This window comes from Cheilinus undulatus, linkage group 4 (assembly GCF_018320785.1).
Source record: "Cheilinus undulatus linkage group 4, ASM1832078v1, whole genome shotgun sequence".
Taxonomy (NCBI): Eukaryota; Metazoa; Chordata; class Actinopteri; order Labriformes; family Labridae; genus Cheilinus; species Cheilinus undulatus.
The window spans coordinates 2,981,831-3,005,268 of record NC_054868.1 but is presented as its reverse complement, the minus strand read 5'-3'; the positions used below and the strand labels follow the sequence as shown (position 1 = coordinate 3,005,268).

Here is a 23,438-nt window from a genome sequence, read left to right as displayed (position 1 = left end):
AAGCCAATGGAATGGCCAGACTTCAGATTTGTCATCAAATCTGAAGCAAATCCACTGTGAGCTGTGAGCTGACAGCAACTTTGGTGGAGTATAGCAGCAGTTTTATCACAATTGGACCACATTTCTTTATACAAAAAAAGAACAAGAAACAGCACTGAAAGCTTTCAGGGTTCTGCCAACCTGCTTCAGCATGGGTTTAGAAGAGTTATGGGGGAAGGTGGGTGGGGGTGTAGTGTGGGTTGGTTTATGCAGTGGGAGCTGGTAGAGCGGTTAGCTTGGCTGTAGCATTGGTATAGCGGCAGTTTAATCAGAACTGGACCACATTTTCAAAATAAAAACAAGAGCAAAGAGCCACCCTGTAAGCTCCTCTTGGAGGAGAAGAGGTTTTCGCTCTTCCCCCGATGAGCCATGGCGTTTAATCCACATCATAATCCACAGTTCTTAAACTATGGTAGTGGTCTGTTGCAAAGCTGCACATGCATTTACTACTTTACATGTTTGGCACTCTGATTGGTGGATAGAATTTTTTGGAGAAGTCCTGCCCTTCCCAAATGCTTTCTATGGGAGGTTTCCCAGATGGATGTGACATATCCATGCAACAGATATATGAAACAGTCTATCTGGCGTGTCAGGTTGAGAACCTGGCAGATCCAGCTAGCAAAGCTCCAATAAAATGATCTGAAAATGGACCTGACCAATTAAAGTCATTTGAGTAGAAGGAGGCGCAGCTACGTGCAGGGTTTCGCTGATCTGGAAACTGGTAGCAATGGCGGCTGCTAGTGTAGTGATGTGCTCAGATGCAGTTATAGAATAGCAGCAGTTTTATCAGAACTGGACCACATTTCCTAATTAGATAAAGAGCAAACAACAGCACTGAAAGCTTTTCATGATGGAATAAATATCTCCACTCTTATCCTGACCTGCTTTTGCACAAGTTTGCAATAGTTACAGGCGGAATTAAGTTGTGTAGCATTTAGCTAGGATGTAGAGATAGAATAGTGGCAGTTTTATCAGAACTGGACTTCATTTCTTTGTTGAAAGAAGAGCAGAGGGCCACACTGAAAGCCTGTCTTGGTGGGAACATGTTTTTACTCTTCTCTGTCCACCAACAGGCTCCACTGTTTGCAAACTATGACAGCGCCTACCTAATTTTGCCTTTTTTCACTCCTATTGGTCCTTAATGTGACAGACAGAATGCCCATCAAATCACCTTACTGGTATTTTTTTTTAAAAAGTCCTGCCCTTCCCAAACACTCAGCATGGGAGGATTCCCAGATTATTGTGAAATATATCCATGCAACATATGAAAAAGTCTATGTTGTGTCAGGTTATGTTGATGACAAATGAGGGAAAAAAGCTGCAGGTCTCTTAGCTTGTGGCTAATTCAATCCAATTAATTTGTACTTCAAGTGGCTTCACTGCACACTGCATGCTGGGATATCAAGCCTTGAGCTGCGGTGCTGGTTAAGAAGAAATGATGACTCATTACAAGACGAGTGACCAGTAAGGCACATAAATGTCCACGCTGACTCAAGGATGAACTGAACACACTTTGCAGGTCAAAGTCAAACACAACCCCAGCCGCTTGACCCACCAAGGTACTTTCACTGTCCTGCAACTGTAGACCTCATGGAGGTATAGCTGATGGACAGTAGCTCTATTTTTCACTACATATTACTACAACAGTGGCTGTGAGACCTGATATGTCTCTGTTTTATCAGATTATGCCTGCTTTGTTACACACATAAGAGAGAGTACACAACTGCTACACCGATGGGCGGTAAGGACAAAGTGCCATGTTAATTTATCACACCACTAAAAACAATTAAAGAAGATGAACTGACATGTTAATGATATGAACGTGTGTCATTTGATTTGAAGTGTGAAGTCTCACTGAATTTAACCTAAGGCCTAATGCTCATGCTAATTCACTCACCAGGTTTAAGGGCTCATTCCTGCAGCACTATTCTTAATCGTTGTGCGTTTCAGTATATTTGATTCATAGTTTTGTAGATGTTGTAGTTTTCAGGGTAGACTGAGGCTGCATTAAAGGCCTCAGAGTGTTGTTGAAACCGCTGAACCAAAACTACAAACTGTAGTGATGATCAAATAAAAGCATCATATAGATAATCTTACGCTGCGTGCCCGTTCGGCGTGTAACCATTACCGACATGCCCATTGGTGCTGCCATTTGCGTATCCATTCTCTGAATGCTTTAGAGGAAGGTTCTCTTTGTCTGGTTGGCTGTCAGCCAGCCTATCACGTGCCGCCTTGGCCAGGATCAGGTTTCTACGATGATAGAAGAGATAACCCGGCAACAGGAAGCCCGTCGCTGAGAAGATGAGGAGTCCCACGTTGATCTGTGGTAACAGGAGACAAGTCAGCACATGTCATGACCCTGTGATGAAACCTGTTTGATTTGTTTGTGTGCCTGTTGAGCTCAACAGTGAAGTAAAGATCCTGTTTTCATGACAGATTTGATTATTGGCCGTAATCTTAAAACAAGGAAGACGAACAACAAGCTACCAGTGAGTGAAACAACGGTATATGCTTGTGGAGATGACCTAAGTTTGTATATCAGTCCTAAGCAGTTTTCACATGGGGCACAGTTGTTTTTTGTTTTTTTTTTTTTTGTTTTTTATTGTGCACAGGCTTAAATGCTCTCCACTTTCCATGTCTGACAAACAGGAGATGTTTGTTTATGCCTGTGTGGACATTGGAGTTTATTTTGAAGACGCCAACGACCTTTAGATGATGACCATGCATGCATATATAAAACACGACATGCACATGACACGACAGTGCTGTGAAAAAGTATTTTCACAGTATTATCCTTTCTTATTCTTTCCATATTTGTCACACTTATACATTTTAGATCATCAAACAAATATATTAGACAAAGACAGCCTGGGTAAATAAAACCTGTCAGACAAAATGAAGCAGACCAAAAGATCTCAAACAGCAACACATCACAGCACAATCTAAAGAAATTCAACAACAGATGAGAAACAAAGTCTGGCCAGCTATTTAAAAAAAAAAAAAAAAATGCTAGAAAACCCTCCGATGTGTATGAAATTTAAAAAAAAAAGTCAGCAAAAAAGAGTGGCCCAAAATTCATCCACAGTGACGGGAAAGACTCATCGCCAGTTATTACAAACGCTTGCTTGCATGCAATGACTTTTTCACATAGGGCTGGGTTGGTTTGGATGGCTTTATTCCCTTAGTAATTGAAATCTCCATTTAAAAGTGATTTTTGTATTTACTTATATTATCTGCGTCTAATATATAGATATTTTTTGATGATCTAAAAAATGTCAGTGTGACAGATATGCAAAGAAAAAGGAAATCAAGAAGAAGCAAATACTTTTGCTAATGGAATCAAAATGGTCTGTGGGATGTGTAGTTCCTTCACTCCCAGGAAAAGTATGTGCACAGTCTTGCAAATAGCCTGGGCTCATGACCCGCCTGTTGCTCTTTCACTGCATGTCACTCCCCACTCTCTCATCCCTGTTTCTGTCCTATTCCTCTCTAACAAAAGCATAAAGCCCCTGAATAGATCTTTGAAAAAAATCACAAATATTCAGGCAGCTAGATGGCTTTGTTATATATCATTTATATGTAGCTTCCTTCGAAGTGGATGGCCATTGATGAGCTCTATAACTGACTGTGTTTGTGAGCTCTTACCCAGTAAGGATCTCCTCTCAGGTGACCCACCATCAGGATGAACAGTGGCTGCTGGAGCAATGCAAATGCAGCGCTGATCATGGACTGCATGCCTGTCAGTGTCCCAAAGTGGTTAGCAGGATACCTAAAGAGAGACCAGTCATAAGGATAATTATCAAACCATTTTCATATCATTAAAAAGAATCACAATGTTAACCCAGATGGACTGATTAATGGCCCTCAATTGGCTCCATTTGGGCTAAAGATGGGATGAATGAAGGCTTTCTTGTAGGTCCCATGTTCCCTGTCTGATTGATTTTCTGGGTTCTAGGCTGCTCATGCTTCTCCCAACACCATACCCACTCTTCATTCATGTCCAGCTGAAGCTTACCTCAACCACATACAGCACATGTACAGGCTGCTGGATTGTTACGGGAAGACGTGCACATTAAACACGCTGATTTCTGTTTTTCACAACAACATGTAAAACATGTGGGGCATTTCAATTTGTGAAGAAGATAACGAATGCACAAGGGAGATGGTACAACAGCCATACTTTGACGTAATTATCATAGTCTTAATAACATTATTCAGACTTGCAGGTTTCAGTATGGAGCAGAGAACTTGTTGATGAGTTTAGACCCTGTTTGTTCTTTTTGAATGTCTTTTCTAAGGCAACATATTCCACATTATACATTCAAAATTTATGGAAAATGTAAAAATATTTTCCTTGCCCCAAGGGAAGGAGTTCAAGTATCTTGGAGTCTTGTTCACGAGTGAGGGCGGATTTGTGCAGCATCGGCAGTTCTGCAGGCGTCCTACCGGACCGCTGTGGTGAAGAGGGAGCTGAACTGAGAGGCAAAGCTCTCAATTTACCGGTCGGTCTACCTCCCAACCCTCACCTATGGTCATGAACTCTGGGAATGACGGAAAGAATGAGATTGCGGATACAAGCGGCCTCTGGAGGGTGACTGGGCTGAGCCTTACAGATAGGGTAAGGAGGGAGCTAGGAGTAGAGCTGTTGCTCTTTCGCATTGAAAGAATCCAGGTGACGTGGTTCAGGTGTCTGATCAGGATGCCTCCTGGTTGCCTTCCTGTGGAGGTGTTCTGGGCATGTCCGGCAGGGAGGAGACCTCGGGGATGACCCAGAACTCGCTGGAGGAATTACGTATCCTGTCTGGTCTGGGAACGCCTCGAGATCCCCCAGCAGGAGTTGGAAAGTGTCGCTGAGGGAAAGGGACGTCTGGGTGGACTTGCTTAGCCTGTTACCCCGGCGACCCATCTCCAGATAAGCGGATGAAGATGAATGAATGATAAAAATATATCAGTGTTGTTACTCACACGGCTGCATAGAGACCTCCACAGCAGGAGTGGATGAATCCTCTCACTATGGTATGAAGGACAAACGATACCACCTAACAGAGAAAAATGTCACAAAGATTCAGAAAATCTGTTTCTTAATCTGGATTCAGGGATTTTAATTTGATGCATTAGCATGCAGTAATTAAATATTGATAAAGCAATATTTTTTCATCCTAAGTTTTGTTCACATGCCCTAAAAATCAATATTTTATTTCAAGGAATACAATGCTCTGAATACAAAACCCCCCAAAAGTTGAGACACTCTGTAAAATGTAAATTAAAACAAAATGCAATGATTTTCAAATCTGAAAAACCCATATTTTATTCACAATATAATGAAAACAACATACCAGATGCTGAAACTGAGACCTTTTACCATTTCATGGAAGATTTTAGCGCATTTTGAATTTGATGGGAGCAACACATCTCAAAAAGTAAGCATGGGGTGACAAAAGGCTGGAAAAGTAAGTGGTACCAATGAAAAAACAGCTGGAGGAGCATTTTGCAACTAATTAGGTTAACTGGCGACATGAATGGGTATAAAAGGAGCATTTTAGAGAGGCAGAGTCTCTCAGACAGAGGTAAAGATGGGAAGAGGCTCACCAGTATTTTAAAACTACATCTAAAAATTGTGGAACAATCTCAGAAAAATGTTCCTCAACATAAACTTGTGAAGACTTTGAATCTCCCTCCATCTACAGTCCATAATATCATCAACAGATTCAGAGAATCTGTAGAAATCTCTGTGAGCAAGGGACAAGGCTGAAGGTCAATACTGGATGCTGGTGATCTCGGGGCCTTCAGGGGCCACAGCATTAAAAACAGGCATGAATCCCTGAGTGGGCTAAGGAACACTTTGTAAAGACCACTTAGGGCCATACAGAGCCTAGGGTCACTCAGCTGGGTAAAACTTATCTGTTGCCATTTTTCTTTTGGGTAAACTTGGTCCATGTTGTTCTAATACAGTATATTGTTGATTATGGACTCATAAACTGTTTTTGCGCCATCTCCATTGGCACAGGTATTTAATGGGGATAGGACACACACGCAGCTCGGAGCAGAGTGACGTCACATGCTGACTTGGACCCATGCCAGTGCTGTCGAGGCCGCGGAGCAAACGTTTGTGGATTACTGTCACTTTGGATTATAATGCGTTTTCCACGCGTTTATGGATTTATACCCTCCGTGGAAGCTGCCGGGTACGGGGATCATCTCCGGGTGTGTAGCGCCGCATTATGTAATAATGTAATACATTTTCCATCCATCATGTAATAATGCCACATTTTCTAAGCCACTAAGTGGTTAGGGTTAGGGCAAGGTAGTAGGGTAGGTATTTAGCCTAGAGCCCTGAAGGGGGGTTAGGTTTAGGCATAAGTCACTAAGCGGTTAGAGTTGAGGCAAGGTAGTTGGGTAGGGCATACCTTGGAGCCCACACTAAGTCCTATGGTTAGGGTTATTACATAATGTGGCTTTACAGGGCGGACTGAAGTGGTGAATGTGCGGTGTCGTGAGTACAAGCTGTGGCTTCACCACAAACTGTTACAAAACTGTTGGCTCACTGCTTGCCGTGCTGTGAGTGTAAACTTTGGGAACTCTTGGGAAGGTGTATGGGGAATTGTTTGTTTTGTGACAGTGACAAATGAGCTGATTATACTGTAGTTGGTGTGTAAAATGGGGATGCGCTCGAGTGTGGGGTGGTGATTGGTATTGGCATTCATTGATAATTACCAGACACTGTGAATAAGAAGCCGGTTTTTTGAGGCCAAAGCAAATTCATTTGACTTCATTATTTCACCCTGCTGATGTGAAAGGATCCTCCCGTGACCTGATGACAGGTTGTAGCTTTATCTCCTTGGAAAGAACAGGTGAATTGTTACAACTTCCAGGAATCAATGTCTGTCAACACCATCCACATCAAGCATCATGGAAAGAAGAAGCCACATGTGGACAGGACCCAGAAACACTGCAGTCTTCTCTGGGACTGAGGAAAATTGGAAAACTGTTCTGTGGTCAGATTAATAAAAATTTGAAATTCCTCTTGGAAATCATAGACGCCATGTCCTGTGGACGGAAGAGAAGAGGGACCATCCAGCTTGTTGTCCTGGCTCAGGTCTAAAGCCTGCATCTCTGATGGTATGGGGTTGCATTAGAGCCTATGGCACTGGCAGCTTACACATGTGGAAAAGAACTATCAATGCTGAAGAGTAGCTGCTCCCATCCAGACAACGTCTCTTTCAGGGAAGGCCTTGACTATTTCAGCGAGACAGTGCTAAACCACACACCACATCCACTTTTCAGCAGCTAAATCCAACATCAGACAAGAATGGGACAACATCCCTCCTCCAAAGTACCATCAACTGGTCTCCTCACTTCCCAGTCGTTCACAGACTGTTGTTAAAAGAAGACAGGATGCTCCACAATGGCAAACATGGCCCTACTTTTTTCCCTACTTTTTTGAGATGTGTTGCTGCCATCAAAATCAAAATGAGCTCATATTATCATGAAATGGTAAAATGTCTCAGTTTCCTCATCTGAGACGACATTTCTGTTCTATTGTGAATAAAATATGGGTTTATGGGATTTCACAATCATTGCATTCTGTTCTGATTGACATTTTACACAGATAATCAGATTTTGGCAGATAAATTATATTATATATGTGTTTTTGAAGTACTGGTCCCCTTGTTATCATGGACCAAATCGTGCATATTTTATCAGAAAACTGTTTTCCAACCTTGATTTGCATGCAAACTCCAGTCTTGTGTTTCTTGTCAGTGTTTTCCTCACCTGAAGGGGCAGGTTGTCGATCAGAGAAATGATTCCAAAGGTGACCAATAGGAGGTTGGTGAAGATGAAAGCTCTCATGGCATTGGTCAGTTTCTGGATTTTTCTGTCCCTCTTTGGGGGATCTGATTGACTGGAAGGAGAGAAATGTCAAGAGATTTTTGCAACAGAGGAAAAATTGCAAATATGACGGCCTGGAAATACAGAACAGTGGAGCGTCCTGTCATGAAGACGACTGGTTTGGACGAGTAGAGCAAAACCAGGTCAAGCATGGAGACTTATTCGAGCATCATCCCAGGATCAGCGCGAACGAAATCTCTATAAACCCCAACTTCTAACATCACTTTCCCTTCTGAATGATAGAAAACAGCATTTGAAAAAGGAAAGCGATGCAGTTCATACCTCTTCACTGTTTGTTTGTTTTCATCTTCCTCCTCACACTCCTTCATCCTCCAGTCCATGATGTAGCCAATCAGAGGACAGGTGAGCAGACAGAGGAGCTGCATGGTGCCAAAGATGGACGAGTAGAAACCGACTAAAGAGGAAAGAAATACATCATTAATGCTGCAATTCTCCAAACATGAAGGGATAAATGGTGTTTCACAGTCTTCTGCACAACAGGATTAAATGACTTCAACACACAGTACTTGGATTTCACCACCAGGGGGCTCTCAATCAAAACAGTAACAAAGGCGATGTCCCACACAATGTTTTCCAACCATGGAGGAATTATGAGGGAGTATAGTGAGGGAGAAAAGCCGACCAGCCGACCAGCCTTGGCATGAGTCAGATAAATCTGACCTCCTAATCGGAAAAATGCCATTGCACAGCCCTTGAGCTCGGGACTCCGGCTCAGGATTTCAGTAAGGATCCAAGCAGCCCGAGTCGGTCGGAATGACGTGATAGCAAAATGGCGTCGCACACCGTGAGAGGTAAACAGAGACACTTTCTCCTCAACTTTTACTTTTATGTGTCGCCTAATTTAGCACTTGTGTTACTGCAGTACAGGCCTCTGCACAGCTCGCTTTGATGCCGCTGTAAGTTCAATGAGGCATGCAGGATTCCCCTCGCTGGTGCGTTCAAGTCATACTTACAGCATATGACGTTTCTCTTTCTCCCTCTCCCTCAAGTCGCTAAGATATTTCCCCAGCAGGAATTTTTTAAACCTCAAAAAATATCCAAACATCAGCTTACTGTGGCTGGCCTTGTTTTCCGAGCTTACGCAATGAAACGCATTTACCTCGGAAGTTGGAATTTCCGACTCGGATCTTTCCGAGTTCTGAGTACAATTGAACACAGCATTATCCACCAACAAGCTCCACTGTTCATAAACTACAGCAGAGCCTGTCTGTCCACCTCAGGTTAGTACTGGAGCTGTGCATGTCAACCAGTGTTAATTTTGGTGGCTATTTTTGATTTTAGTCTCAGTCTTAGTCTTTACATTTTACTATTTTAAGTTCTATTTTGATTGGTTTTACTATTTGCAGTGATCTAGTCTTGTTTCATGTTTTTGCTTGTATACTGTGAAGCACTAAGGCCAACCATGGTTGTTTAAAATGTGCTATATAAATAAAGTTGAATCGAATTGAATTTAGATTAAATGTCTTTTAGTTTTAGTCACATTTTAGTCATTTCTACCCTTTTTAGTTTCAGTCTGATTTTGTCAACGAAAACTCAAAAACATTTTAGTCTAGTTTTAGTCCATAAAATGTCCTCACATTTTAATCTTTACTTTTAGTCCAAGCATTTATTCTCTTGCCTAAATCTGGTACCAAATCATGGTAGTGTGTTCTCTGCACTCTGCCAAACCTGGGGTCCCTGCTTTCTACAGCTGAGAGGCAGAATGGATACAGATGCTTTGTTTTGCGACAGATTTACCCACAGTGGAGAAATATCACAGATTTTGAATGTCTGACTAAAACTAAACTACATTTAGTCAAGTTTAAGTCATCTTGACGAAAAATAAATTTAGTTTTTGTAAGTTTTAGTCATCATGGATCTATTTTTGTTGGTCTTAGTCTAGTTTTGGTCACGGAAAAAAGGCTGTTGACAAATAGTTTTAGTCATAGTTTTAGTCAACGAAATTAACACTGTTTCACTGTTTCAACAACAGGCATATGAGGTATGCCTATTAGACAATGAGACTGCACTTATGCAGATAAAACCTCATGGTTCACACTGATGGTTTATATTAAAGGTCGGGTTTTTCCTGTACAACTTCTGTAAGTTTCCAAGAAGTGACGTCTTTTGGTTCCGTCCACATGGAGAGGAATTCAGGAGGCTACGCAAAAGTGTTTTTGTGGTATCGGTGTTTCATCCACATGGAAACGGCGTTTTGGGGGGCCGTGAGAGCTACTTTTTAAACCGGGTCCCAGAGTGAACAGATTTGTTTATGCCTACCGTTTTGTCTCAGTGTGGACAGCCATCCGCATCTTTCTGGAAATGATTACGTCATACATAGCATAGTCTGCTTAAACCCGTATTGCGTCCAGTCAAAATAACAATGGCGAATTAAAGGGTTGTGTTTGTGTTTTATACCCATGCTCTCTAATCTTCTTCCCTCTTTTTGGTGCGTTTCCATGGCAGCGTTACAGCGCCACTAACAGTCTTGGTATGTATACTATGGCGTTTGCAGTTGTTTTCAGTGGTTGCATGCTTACGTTGACATTTACAGAAACGATCCCGTGCTTACGGAAAGTGTTTTCAGGTTCACAGTAAGTTTATTTAGGGACCATGATGGAAAACAGCAGATTTCTCCTTTAATGCATGAACAATAAGCTGTTGGCTGACTCCTACCTTGGTCCTTCACCTCCTGCTGCAGCTCCTCCGAGGCTGAAACAGACATTTCAGGATCACCATTACTGATCTATGAACACATGGAACCTCTTAAAAGAAATGTTGCAGTCAGTGTTGGTGGTTGTCTTACGGTGGGGGTCCCCGTGAGTGACCAGAAACTCCAGCATCTTGTTCATGGCGCCCATGAAGAAGATGAGCCTGAGCTGCGTCATGGCCATGGAGATGAGACTCCACAGGAAGATCGGGGTGCACATGGAGTCACAGAGCGACAGGGAGCCTGTGATAGAAAACATTTTCACACAGTCACATTCAGGAGGATTAAGCTCAACTTAACAGTGGAGAAAACTACAGTGGGAAACAGAAACCACAACGCTGCGTTTCAATGGTGTGCTTGGAGATTGCTCTGGTTGAGTGCTGTTGTTGTGATGAGACGAGGTAAATGAAGGGAAACTGAGTTTTCCTTTGTGCTATGTTTTTATTTTTATTGAAAAATGGAGCCGGTCTAAAACCATCCCAGGTTCAGACCGTTTAGGACAGATTTATGAGACAGACGACAGTTTGACAAACATGATGAGCAACGCTGTCAGTTGAAGCCTCGGGGAGTTTCACACGGCGGCAGAAGAACCAGTTTTACTGCCAAAGGAAGTGTAGTAACCGGCAGAGGAACTCATTCACAAGTCAGTCTGTTCATGCTGAGTTTAAGTTAGGTGTAGAAGCCTCTTTGTAGGATTTTGTGTTGATTCTGGCGCCCCCTGTGGATGAAGCTGTCTTTCATGGTGTAACCATGTACTGTGCGTGTATGTCTCTAATTAAAACCTCCTCCTGCTGTCATTAACAGTCAGCTGCATTGTTCACAAGCCTTTAATTCACGATGCATAGAGCTCAGCTGTCATTGGCCTTAAACACAAATTCAACATAGTCCATGTCTGTGGCGTTGCATGCCTGCAGCAGTGTTGCTCCAACCAAAGATGCACATGCGTGCCCTCAGGATGAAGCCTAGAGCAGCTCTGAACAGCTGGAGACAAGAGACGACAGGATCATGGACAGAACTACAAGATCAACCTGGAACCCAGAGATCACATGCTAACAACATAGTCCAACATGTATGATGGAGTATTAGGGCCACACAAAGAGAAAAAAAAATTAAATTTAAATTTTTTTGACATTACGAGAAGGAAGTCATAATATTATGAGAATAAAGTCATAATATTACAAGAAAAAAAAGACACAATATTACAAGAATAAAGTCGTAATATTACAAGAAAAAAGGCGTAATATTACGAGAGAAAAAGTCATAATACTATGAGAATAAAGTCGTAAAATTACAAGAAAAAGTCTTAATATTACGAGAGAAAAAGTCATAATATTATGAGAATAAAGTCGTAAAATTACAAGATAAAAAGTCTTAATATTACGAGAATAAAGTCGTAATATTACAAGATAAAAAGTCTTAATATTACGAGAATAAAGTCTTAATATTACAAGAAAAAAAGTCATAATATTACGAGAGAAAAAGTAATAATATTACGAGAATAATGTTGTAATATTACAAGAAAAAAGTCTTAATAATACGAGAGAAAAAGTCATAATATTACGAGAATAATGTTGTAATATTACAAGAATAAAGTCGTAATATTACGAGAGATAAAGTCATAATATTACGACAATAAAGTTGTAATATTACTAGATTAAAGCAGTAATATTACAAGAAAAGAGTCGTAATATTACAAGAGACAAAGTTGTAATATAATGAGAATAAAGTCGTAAAATAATGAGAATAAAGTCGTAAAATAAGAAGAAAAAAGTCGTAATATTACGAGAGAAAAAGTCATAATATTACGAGAATAAAGTCGTAATAATACAAGAAAAACAGTCATAATATGACAAGAATAAAGTCCTTATGTTACAGGAATTAAGTCGTAATATTACAAGAAAAAAGTCTTAATATTACGAGAGAAAAAGTCGTAATATTACGAGAATAAAGTCGTAATATTACAAGAAAAAAGTCGTAATATTACGAGAATAAAGTCGCTATATTACGACTTTTTTCTCGTAATAAAATATTACAAGAAAGAAAGTCCATTAAAATGAGCAATGTTGAGCATCTTGTGACGCTAAACTTTAGTATCAGTTTCACAAATAAGGAAATACTTCATCTTTTGGCACATCAGCATCAAATTATTATCAGATTCAGGACAATACTCCATCGTAGATCCACGGCATGCGGCAGACTCATAATGTCACACCTTTTTTTCCTGTAATACTACAATTTTTTCCTTTTAATATTATGACTTTATTCTCGTAATGTCAAAATAAACATTTTTTCATTCTTTTATTTTCTTTTCTCTTCATGTGGCCCTAATACTCCGTATTCGTAAACATGAGTAATACACTCCCGATCAAAATTTTAAGATCTTAAGAAGGTTCTAAGTAGAGTTTCAAAATGCAAAAACAAGAAATGGGAGTAAGACAAAAAAAAATGAGTAAGCTATTTATTGAAAACAACAATCAAACTGAAATAGGCTGTTCATCAGCTGATCAAAAGTTTAAGACCACAGCTCAAAAAACCTCGAAAACCTCCTAAAACAGAAATAAAAGTTAAAAAGGACTCAGTAATGAGTCGCTCCACGGTTTTTGTTGATCACTTCAGAAATTGGTTTGGGTATGCCTGATGTGAGAGTGTCCAGGAGGCTGGTGGGAACGTTGCTCCAAGTGGTGAAGATGGCTTCACGAAGGGCATCCACTGTCTGGAACTGATGTCCATTTTTGTAAACTTCCCTTGCCATCCATCCCCAGATGTTCTCAGTTGGATTTAGATCAGAGGAACACGCAGGATGGTCCAAAAGAGTGACGTTATTCTCCTGGAAGAAGTCCTTTGTCAGGCGGGCACTGTGATCTACAGCCCTGTCCTGTTGAAAAACCCCGTCATTACCACACAGACGAGGCCCTCAGTCATGAGGGATGCCCGCTGCAACATCTTCACATAGCCAGCCGCCGTTTGACGGTTTTTGTTTTTTAAGCCCGTCCCTTGCAGGTGCTGTCTGATGGTTATAGGGCAGCAGTTGGCACCACTAACAGCCTTAGTTTGGGTCGAGGATCGTCCCGTGTCTTGACGAACAGCCAATCAGATCCTCCGGCTCAGCGCCAGTGAAATATTTTTGCGTCTACCACTTGACATTTTTGTTCCATAACCCTCAGGATCTTTGAAGAAATTCAAAATGACTGTCTTACAGCATCCAACCTCAGCAGCGATGGCGTGCTGCGAGGGGCCTTGCTTATGCAGCTCAACAATCCGACCACGTTCAAAGACAGAAAGCTTTTTTGCCTTCGCCATCAGGAGGTCATGACAGCGTGAATACCTGACAGAAGATGACGTTGAATCCACATTTTTGCACAGATTTTGGCCTTTAAAGGCTGTGGTCTAAACTTATGATCAAACAGCCTATTTCAGTTTAATAGTTGTTTTCAATAAATAGCTAACTCACATTTTTTTGTCTCCCTCCATTTCTTCTTTTGCATTTTGAAATTCTACTGAGAATTTTCTTAAGATACAACAATACAAAATGCAAATTCTTGCGATTTTTCAACTAGTCTTAAAACTTTGATCAGGAGTGTATATATTCAACTGATTACTTTGCCTTTCTGAGGTTGACTTGCTTTTAATTTCAGTATTTTGGCTTCTACCATGGGTGAGTGAGTTCATGGCATTGACCTCTGTGACCTCAGACAGACTGATGACCTGTGTCTTGTGCCAATAGTTTGAAAGCAATGTTGATATAGTGATGCTTTGTGCATTCTCCTTCCAGTCTGGGTCGATCTACTCTACCTAGGTTTTGTGTTTTGGCAGTATGAAAATAAACTTGTCATGTATGGGGAGTGGCGCTTCTGGCGTGGTCTGGAGAAGGACTGTGAATGCTGTGGGAGTGCCAAAAATGATTAAGAATGGAGCACTTCAAGTGCGGATCACTGGAGTCCAGATTTCCACAAAGTAATGCAAATTAAATAAATATATAAAGTTAAATAAGTGACCGCATGAATATCCACCCTTGCAGTCAGTTTTTAGTAGCGTCTCCACTGTCTGCAGTCTCAGTGTAGATAGGTCTCAGTCAGGCTAAAACATCTGGACTCTGCTCAAGCCCTGTCAGGTTGTACAAGGATCAGGCATGAAGAGCCCTTTTCACATCCAGCCACTAATTCTCTACTGGACTGAGGTCTGGACTTTGACTTGGCCACTCTAGAACATTCCTGTTGTTGTCTTTAAACCATTTCTGTGCAGCTTTCTCTGTATGATTCAGTTCATTGTCTTGCTGGAAGATAAATCCTCTCCCAAACTGTAGCTCTCATGCAGATTGATAAGAATGTCCTCCAGGATCTTTCTATATTTTTTCTTTTGCCCTCCACCTTTACAAGCCTTCCAGGGCCGGCTGCTGAGAAGCATTCCCACAGCATGATGCTGCCGCCACCGTGCGCCTTAGGCCCCATTCACACGACAACGTTTTGCTTCATTTTCTGTTTTTGTTTCCAAAAAGTTCCACGTTCAGACGGCAACGTTTTTAAAACGATCTCCGTTCACACAAGACTGCGAGAAACACCAAAAACGATGTAGTATACATGCCACGCCAGTAGATGGCGGTGGGATTTTCGTGCCTGCACCAGATTCTGACTCGACCTATACGCCCTTCAACGGTGTATGGGTCAAGTCTGAATCTAGCCCAGGCACGAAATACGTCTCCACTGATCCCAGTGATGGTGAAGTAAATCAACACTTTGTTAGAGAAGTGCGGTTAAATTGAAAAGAGTGAGGAGCACCAACAGTACACTGGTGTCGGCCATCTTTGTTTTGTTTTGGGCTTCCCATCCGCGCATGCGTTATAAGCCTACTGACGCATGGATAATTACTGCAGCCGCAGTGCGCATGTCCGTTTTCAGAAAGTGCTGGTTTCCCTGTTTACACGGAGACGGGGGCGTTTTGAAAAACTTCCACTCTCGAGCCTGTTTCCAAAAACTTCCGTTTCCAGGCACCAAAACGCCGTTGCCGTGTAAACAGACAGCCAAAACGCTACGAAACGTTCACATTTTCAATCAAAAACATTGTTGTGTAGACGGGGCGACAGTTTGTATGATGTGTTTGTGGTGATGTCAGTGTTTGGCGTCTTGTCTGATGGTCAAAGCTCCATTTTGGTCTCATCAGACCAAAGAACTTTCTTCCTCTTGACCATGGAGTCTCCCTCATGCCCTCTGGTGAACTCTAGTCCAGACTGAGTCTGAGTTTTCTCCAACAGTGTCTTTCTCTTCTCCACTCTCCAATAAAGCTCTGACTGGTGAAGAACCCGGCCAACAGTTGTTGTCTGCAGAGTCTCTCCCATCTATGTCACCTATTTTTATTTAACTGACATTATTTTGTAAAAATCTGTTTTCACTTTGACATCAGACCAACATGTCTGTAGCTAATGTTATAAAAAAAAAACTTTCTCTTACTGTAAAAAATAAGTGACTTTTTATGAAAAACATTTTTAGAAGTTTGCTGTTATTGGCGTAACAAAATAAAATCACATTTGTTATTCTTGTGGCAAAAACATGAGATTCTTCCTTACTCTGAGCTGTTGTCTCTGATTTTGATTTCTCTGATTCTGGCTGTTTGGCTCCCATCATGTCCTCCATGACGCTGATGTGGGTGACGTAGGTTTCCCCAGTTATCTTGTCCTTTGTCACAATTCCACTCAGCTTCACCTTTTTACTGCAGAACAAGATTAAAACAAGATTAGAACAAGACTGGACATGAAAAGTGTAAAATTAAAGCTGTCATCTGAAACCTTATCCCTTCATTTATGAGTGTCTATGAAAAGGTCCATAAAAACTTTTATTCTTAAGCTGATACTGTAACATGTTGATGTATTTTTAATGTTTCTAGTCCTACAAATTAAAGGCCTTTCACATTTTCAAATTATCTCAGGTTGACCTGGATTATTTTGGAAGTAAGTTTTCCATCCCTTCCGTTTAAATGTGTTTGACTGGTCCAGGAGTTCTCAACGTTGGGGTTGGGACCCCATTGAGGGTTGTGAGACAGTGAGAGGGGGTCTCCAGATGCCTTAAAAAAACTAGGAACATTTTTGAATTACACTGTTGCAACTTTACACCAATTTTGCCTCATTCTAACCCATCTTTATTACTTTTCCCACCAATCTTAACACATTTGTACAACTTAAAACCCATTTTTGTCCATTTTAAACCATTCCCATCACTTTTTTTCTGTCTGTTTTTGCCACTTCTAAACCAAATCTCAACCCTCTGCCTATTGTTGGCTCTGTTGACACATTATTGCCACTATTAACCCTTTACCATTTCTTTTAGCCACATTTCACAATTTGCAAAGCTACTTTTTGCAAGTTTCTGACTATTTCTGCCTCAGCAAACCCTTTTTTGCCAGTTTATGTAAATTTTTTATTCCACTTCATCAAATTTCAACCTATTTTTGCCACTTTAATTCCATTTCAGCCACTTTCAAATCCCCTTTTACCACTTAATATGCCATTTTTTGCAACTTTTTGGTTATTTTTTGCCACTTTTATCAAATTTTTGGCACTTCTAACCCATTTCTGCTTCTTTTAAGAACTAATTTCACCACCTTTCCCACTATTTTTTTTTTTGCCATTATTAACCCATTTTAGCTATTTTAATGTTTTTTAATTCTGTTTTGAACAAAAGTATTTACATTTTAAAGAGGGCTACTTACTACACAAATGAATTAAAATGTGTTTCTTTGATAACAGTGGTTATCATTCAGGTTAAATATTAAATACCACACCTTAACTTTACAATGGACCAGGTTTTTGCTGGCCCCGAGTTTGGCTGGCCCCAGAAGGCTCTCCCATTTCTCCCCTAATGGGCGGCCTTGTCTCCACATGACTATTCTAGAAGTTCATGGCTGTGTTCACCCACGTTCAGGTCCAGTGGGGTCCTCGGTCTCTGGCCCCTTTATTTTGGGGGTTGAAAAGTTTGAGAACCCCTGGACTAGTCAGCAGCTCTCGATCCCTCTTTTGCTCTCCTTGCATGAAAACTTACTTTAACCATGACACTGTGATTTTACCATGTGGATTTTAACCATGAAACTTACAGCCATGTGACAAGAAAGACTGAATTGAGTAGTTGCACTCTGTCTCTAACTTGGCATAACCCTGTGTAGCACGAGATTGTGCAAAATAACCCCGAGAAGGGCTCTGTTGGAAACCTAGTGTTTCCCTTCTTCAAGGGAAAGAAATACAAAATCATCTTCAGTGCTTTTTGTCAGCACAGCAAAGACCATTTGTCCCCTACTGACAATTTTCACAGTGAAAAATGACTTTAAAAATCCAATTATGGGTGACTCCAGTAAATCTGTGGCTGATTTTCACTAAATGTCAGTTTCTCTAACTCCTGAGGAAGCACAGATGTTTGTGTTTTATGTCTACAGAGTATGCTAGCAGCGTTTGGACTTTACTGACGTGTATCTGACATCTTCTGGTGCCGGGAAAGATTCACCGGGCCAGTTCAGGAAACAGTTGAAGAAGACCATACAGGCCAAACCTGACCACACCCACATGATGACACGGAACGACACGCCGAGGTCATAAATCACCTGGAGAAGAGACGAAGGATGAAGACGCATAGATGGTCATCAAATGAAAGATAATAAGCACAGAAAAATACTCAACACTCTAAATCTGCCAGCATTGAAGTGAACGTGTTTGAGAGATCACCTTGACGCCGGGAAATGTGACGGCTGAAGAAGCGTAGGAGCCGATCATCAGAGAGAGGACGGTTGATCGAACATTTCCAAACATGTTGGGTAGCTGGATGAAAAAGAGAGAGGATTGATAAACCATGATCATCAGAAAAATACAACCAAAAAGGCAACCCTCCTGTAAAACTAAATGTTTTAATTTTTCATAAAGAACATCAGGATGAAATGTAACTCTGGATCTGCCTTAACAGAGGTGCAGCTAGGTGCTAGCAGTCTCACAGTTAGTGAAATGGGGATCACCTGAGTGCAGTATGTGGATAAAGACACCTGTGTCTGGAAGGTCCAGTCACTGGTTCAACAGTATTCCTGGCTACCATTACACCATGAAGACAGAAGAACACTCCAAGGAACTCAGAGAAATTGTTAGTGAAAAGCACAAGTCAGGAGATGGATACAAAAACATTTCCAAGTCTCTGAACATCCCCCAGAGTTCAGTTAGTATGTCACATGTGTAAATCTGCCTAGATCCGACCGTCCTCAAGAGGGAGACTAGTGAGAGAGGCCACCAAGACACCTATGACTACTCTGGAGGAGTTCAAGCTTCAGCAGCTGAGATGGAGAGACTCTGCAGACAACAACTGTTGGCCGGGTTCTTCACCAGTCAGAGCTTTATGGGAGAGTGGAGAAGAGAAAGACACTGTTGGAAAAAACTCAGATTCAATCTGGACTAGAGTTCACCAAAAGACATGTGGGAGACTCCATGGTCAAGAGGAAGGAAGTTCTTTGGTCTGATGAGACCAGAATGGAGATTTTAGACACCAAACACTGACATCACCACAAACACACCATCCCCACTGTAGAGCACGGTGGTGGCAGCATCATGGTGTGGGAGTGCTTCTCACAGCTGGCCCTGGAAAGCTTGTGGAGGTAGAGGGTAAAACAAAATACGCCTCAGCACAGCCTCACAGGCTTGAGCAGTCTTGCAAAGAATGATGGAGTAGAATTGCTGAGTCCACGTGTTTGAGCCTGATAAAGAGAGAGGGACCCATCTGCAGTCAAGATGGCCGACATGGGCGTTGCTATACATCCAATCCATCCCGGAAGTCCCAAGCGGAAGTTTCTTCTTCGTGTTGGACTCAGCTGCCAGTGTTTGTCAGTATTTTTCGCGCCTAAGCCTAACCCTTGGTGCTGGATCTCAAATATATCACCTTCCCCACTGCCTCACCCTGAACCCAACCACTTGGGTTTTAATGCCTAAGCCTAACCTCAACTTCTGGTTGAGACCTCCAGTATGGATTGGATGTATGTCGGCCATCTTGTCTTATCAAGGTACTCTTGGATAAAGACCTATCCACACAGACTCAGAGCTGCGACTGCAGACAAAGGTGACTGTAAATGCTGACTTGAAGGGGGTGAATATTTATGCAGTCACTTATTTCACATTACATGTTTTTATCTATTTGACTTTATTTTAGAGAGGTCTGTTTTACTTTGATATTAATGACTGTTTTTTGCCAAAAAGCTAAATTATATTGACCATGATTGATTTATGAAATCAATTGAAGGATCAAACTTTCAAGGAAGAGAAAACTTTTTATAGGTACTTTATGTTCCCCTGGTCAAAAGTGCCTGGTTGATGAAATTGCACCACTTTAAACTGAGCTCATGGGAGTTAACTGCACTTTAAACCTTAACCAGCAGGTGGTGCTGTTGCACTGTTATATATAAAGCCTTCTAACTTAAATGTGAAAGTTGAGCCAGCAAAGACATAAACAGAAGCACACAATGTGGCAGCATGGCACTGCTGATACACGTGGAGTCTGTTTTTATGGCTCCAACTCCTGAAGTATGAAAGTATGTGCTTTTACTGCCAGCTCCTCGTAAAGACAGTGACTTTCCCTTGTCCTTTCGTCACGGCAGCTCGGCATGTGTGAGTTTTTTTGCCTTGTGAATGTCTTCTGGGTGTTCAGATGGTTCGTTTTGGGTTGTGCATGAGTGTATGAATGTGTGTGAGTGTCGATGTTTGCTCTAACTTTAGCTGCAGCTGGTGAACATCCAGTCAAATATCTCTCTGCACGTGTCGGTGTTCATGCCGCAGCTTCAACGCTCAGTTTACAGTCAGTGCTCACACAGACGGAGACTTTCATCATCCTCGTTTATCTCTATAATCACCACTGAATGTGTCTCCAAGAAAACATCATCAAAACCCCACTCCACTAAAACAAACTTTTGTAATGAAGTGACCTTCACATTCATCAAGCTCAACACAAACACTGGAGCATACTCACTTAGATCAGATTGGTGTTTTTGGTCCATTTACATAGAAATGATTAAATGCACTAATGAAGCCTGCCACCTAAATATGAGGAATTCACACATTATTTCAAATGTTAATGAAAATTTCTTTCTATGGAGAGCATAATTGACCTGCAGGCATTATAATAAAGGTAACTATTAAACACAGTGAGTTTTAAAACAGACCTCAGGGTCACCTTAGAGCGGGGTGTCCAAGCTTTTTCCACTGAGGGCCAAATTCAGATTCGAATGAGGATCATGGGGCCGCTTTCATATACCTCACCTTGAAGTATTAAAGTAAATCTAAGTAAGACATGCTCGGTGGGGCACAGATAGCCTAGCTGTTAGGTCGCGCCCCCATGTACGTGGGCGACCCGGGTACAAGTCTGGCGTGTGGCCCCTTTTCCCGACTCTCTCATTCCTGGTTCTGCCTCTATCAACTGTTCTCTTCTATAAGATAAAGTCATAAACCCCCCCCAAAATATATCTTTGGTATGCTTAAAAGGCTAGTTAATGGCTGAAAATGCAAGTAGAGGATCATTTTAAGGATTTTGAGAGGGCCAGCCAGATTTCAGGGGGCCCTGGTTGGCTCCAGCCAACACTGGCTCTACTCCTGGAATGCCACTGGTATTGCTTTCTGCTGCCATAATTCATCATGGCTTTATAAATCAAGATATTGTTATATGTTGGTTGGCAATATGTTTACTATTTACATTGTTGTCCTAATTTAGTCCTAAAAACATCACTAAATTTGACTTGTCAGAATGCATCTTGCAAAGTTCCCGCCTGGAGCATTTGGGCTGGTTAGAAAGTGACAGGACCAATCAGTGAGGAGGGCAGTACTTTCAGGCGCGGCGGAGTCGTGAGGTAAGCAAGCAGAAGCAAGAGGCCGGTACAGATATGGTGAAAGAGATTAGCGTGGATGCTGCTAAAGCGCCAGTTTTATCAGAACAGCAGTGAGTTGTTTTCATTTTAACAGCCACAAAAGTCGTGAACTGACATGTCTACCGATGGCTCACATCATGCAGCTCTATATGGAGTTTACTCCTCGGCAGCGGCTACGTCACGTGTTTTGTTGCTCTGATTGGCCCGTAAAGATGTGACAGACAGAACGTCCATCCAATCACCCTCCAAAATTTTTTTAAAAGGCTCTGCCCTTTACCAAACACCGTCTGTGAGAGGTTTTCCAGATGGATGTGTGAAACAAATCCATCTCACGTGCCAGGTTACCTCTTTAGGGATGCTACACAGTAGTAAACATGGTTCTGTCCCTACTTTTTTGAGATGTGTAGCTGCCATCAAATTCAAAATGAGCACATATTATCATAAAATGGTTAAATGTCTCAGTTTCAACATCTGATATGTGAATAAAATATGGGGTTTTGAGATTTGACATCATTGACTTCTGTTTTTATTGACATGTTATACAGCGCCCCGACTTTTTTGGAGTTGGGGTTGTATACTTAGCATTTTTATCATTTTATGTGAGCCAATAAGAGCAGCCTATAGAGAGGTTTCAGTCAGCATGGCTGCAGTGCAGAGTCTGTTTGTTTTTGCACAAACTGTCTTATCAGAGCAGACAGAGGGGGTGAGGTGAGCTGGGAAATTTTTCATGTTTACATTAGGCCGTTATGTAAGAGCTTATCGACGCGATAACACCCACACACCTCAGTGGGAACGACAGCAGCGAGGCTGAAATGACCATGTCAGGACCAGGACAACGTCTCGGTCAGGAAGTTCGTGTGTGAGGGTGTGTTCACTGACCGAGCTCCTGATTGGCTGAGAGGCTGCAGCAGAATTTAGAACGAGGGGAACAGCATGTGTTTTTCCAAAACACACTCGCCAACACCCCCCACCTTCCACCCCCCCAGACACACACAGACACATGTGCTTTAAATCAGCGGCACACACCGTTAAAGAAAGAGTTTGGAATAAGAAACAGAGAAACAAATCTCTGTTTGAAACACCTTTTAGCCACACCCCCTCTGTGATGTCACCAGTTTGACAGAACCCATCTTTCTGCTGACCCAGCGGTCTATATGCAGACGTCACACCTCAGATTCCCGTCACTGCTGAATCAGCTCTGTGACCTCCAGACAGGCAGCTAGCTTCCCTTGAACTCATGATGAATAAAACCTCGGCCAGCACTGAAGGACAGGATTTTATGGTGATAACATTTGATTTTTTTCCACAGATGTGCGGCTGTCCCTGAACTATTCATGAATCAATTTTTCATACAGGTCCCTCTCAGCGTAAAAATGATGGAGGAGAAGCAGAATCTGAAGTTATGATGATGATATTGTCCTTTACATCAGTGCTGTGTGAGAGTGCATTCACAGTATCAACAAAAGAGTGGACGGGAGCGCATGGATCAGTGTGAAAGAGCCTGCTGCAGCTTCATTATGCAAATTATTCTGGTGCACAAGGACAACATCAGCCACAGCTAACTACAACAGCGTCAATAATTAGGCTTGTGGCAGCATAAATGGTGGAGGAAATGTCCCCTGCTGTAGCCTTGGTCTGGACATAAGGGGAAAACTTAGAAGCTTGAATTTCTCAGATAGTGTACAAATAGCCTTTATGTGCGTGTCGGCATAAACCGTACCGTGAGTGAGGTAAAGGTCAGGCAGATTCCTCCAAAGCCATTGAAGGAGACGGCGAGGAAGATGAGGACGGACAAAACTGATGGAACAGAGAAACCAAAACTATAATTACAATGAGCTTCAACTTCTGACATCTTACATTAGATTCATAACGATAACAAAAACATTTATCAAAGTTAAGATGAATAAAAATGCTGTATGACTGTGCGACTCTA

The 23,438-nt window shown here is 41.7% G+C and overlaps 1 protein-coding gene across 1 annotated transcript in view; it reads right to left on the bottom strand.

Moving 5' to 3' along the window:
- Positions 1-208: 208 nt before the first annotated feature.
- The window catches only part of slc43a1b (solute carrier family 43 member 1b), a 29,652-nt gene continuing 6,422 nt past the window's right edge, over positions 209-23,438 (bottom strand). The window contains exons 5-15 of the mRNA XM_041784413.1: positions 23,226-23,302; positions 18,342-18,434; positions 18,087-18,220; positions 16,200-16,342; positions 10,736-10,882; positions 10,606-10,641; positions 8,212-8,344; positions 7,813-7,942; positions 5,005-5,078; positions 3,685-3,808; positions 209-2,360 (exon numbers count right to left, since the gene is read on the bottom strand). Of these exons, the coding sequence (XP_041640347.1) occupies positions 2,133-2,360; positions 3,685-3,808; positions 5,005-5,078; positions 7,813-7,942; positions 8,212-8,344; positions 10,606-10,641; positions 10,736-10,882; positions 16,200-16,342; positions 18,087-18,220; positions 18,342-18,434; positions 23,226-23,302 (1,319 nt within the window). The 3' untranslated portion in view covers positions 209-2,132. The remainder of the gene's footprint in view (positions 2,361-3,684; positions 3,809-5,004; positions 5,079-7,812; positions 7,943-8,211; positions 8,345-10,605; positions 10,642-10,735; positions 10,883-16,199; positions 16,343-18,086; positions 18,221-18,341; positions 18,435-23,225; positions 23,303-23,438) is intronic.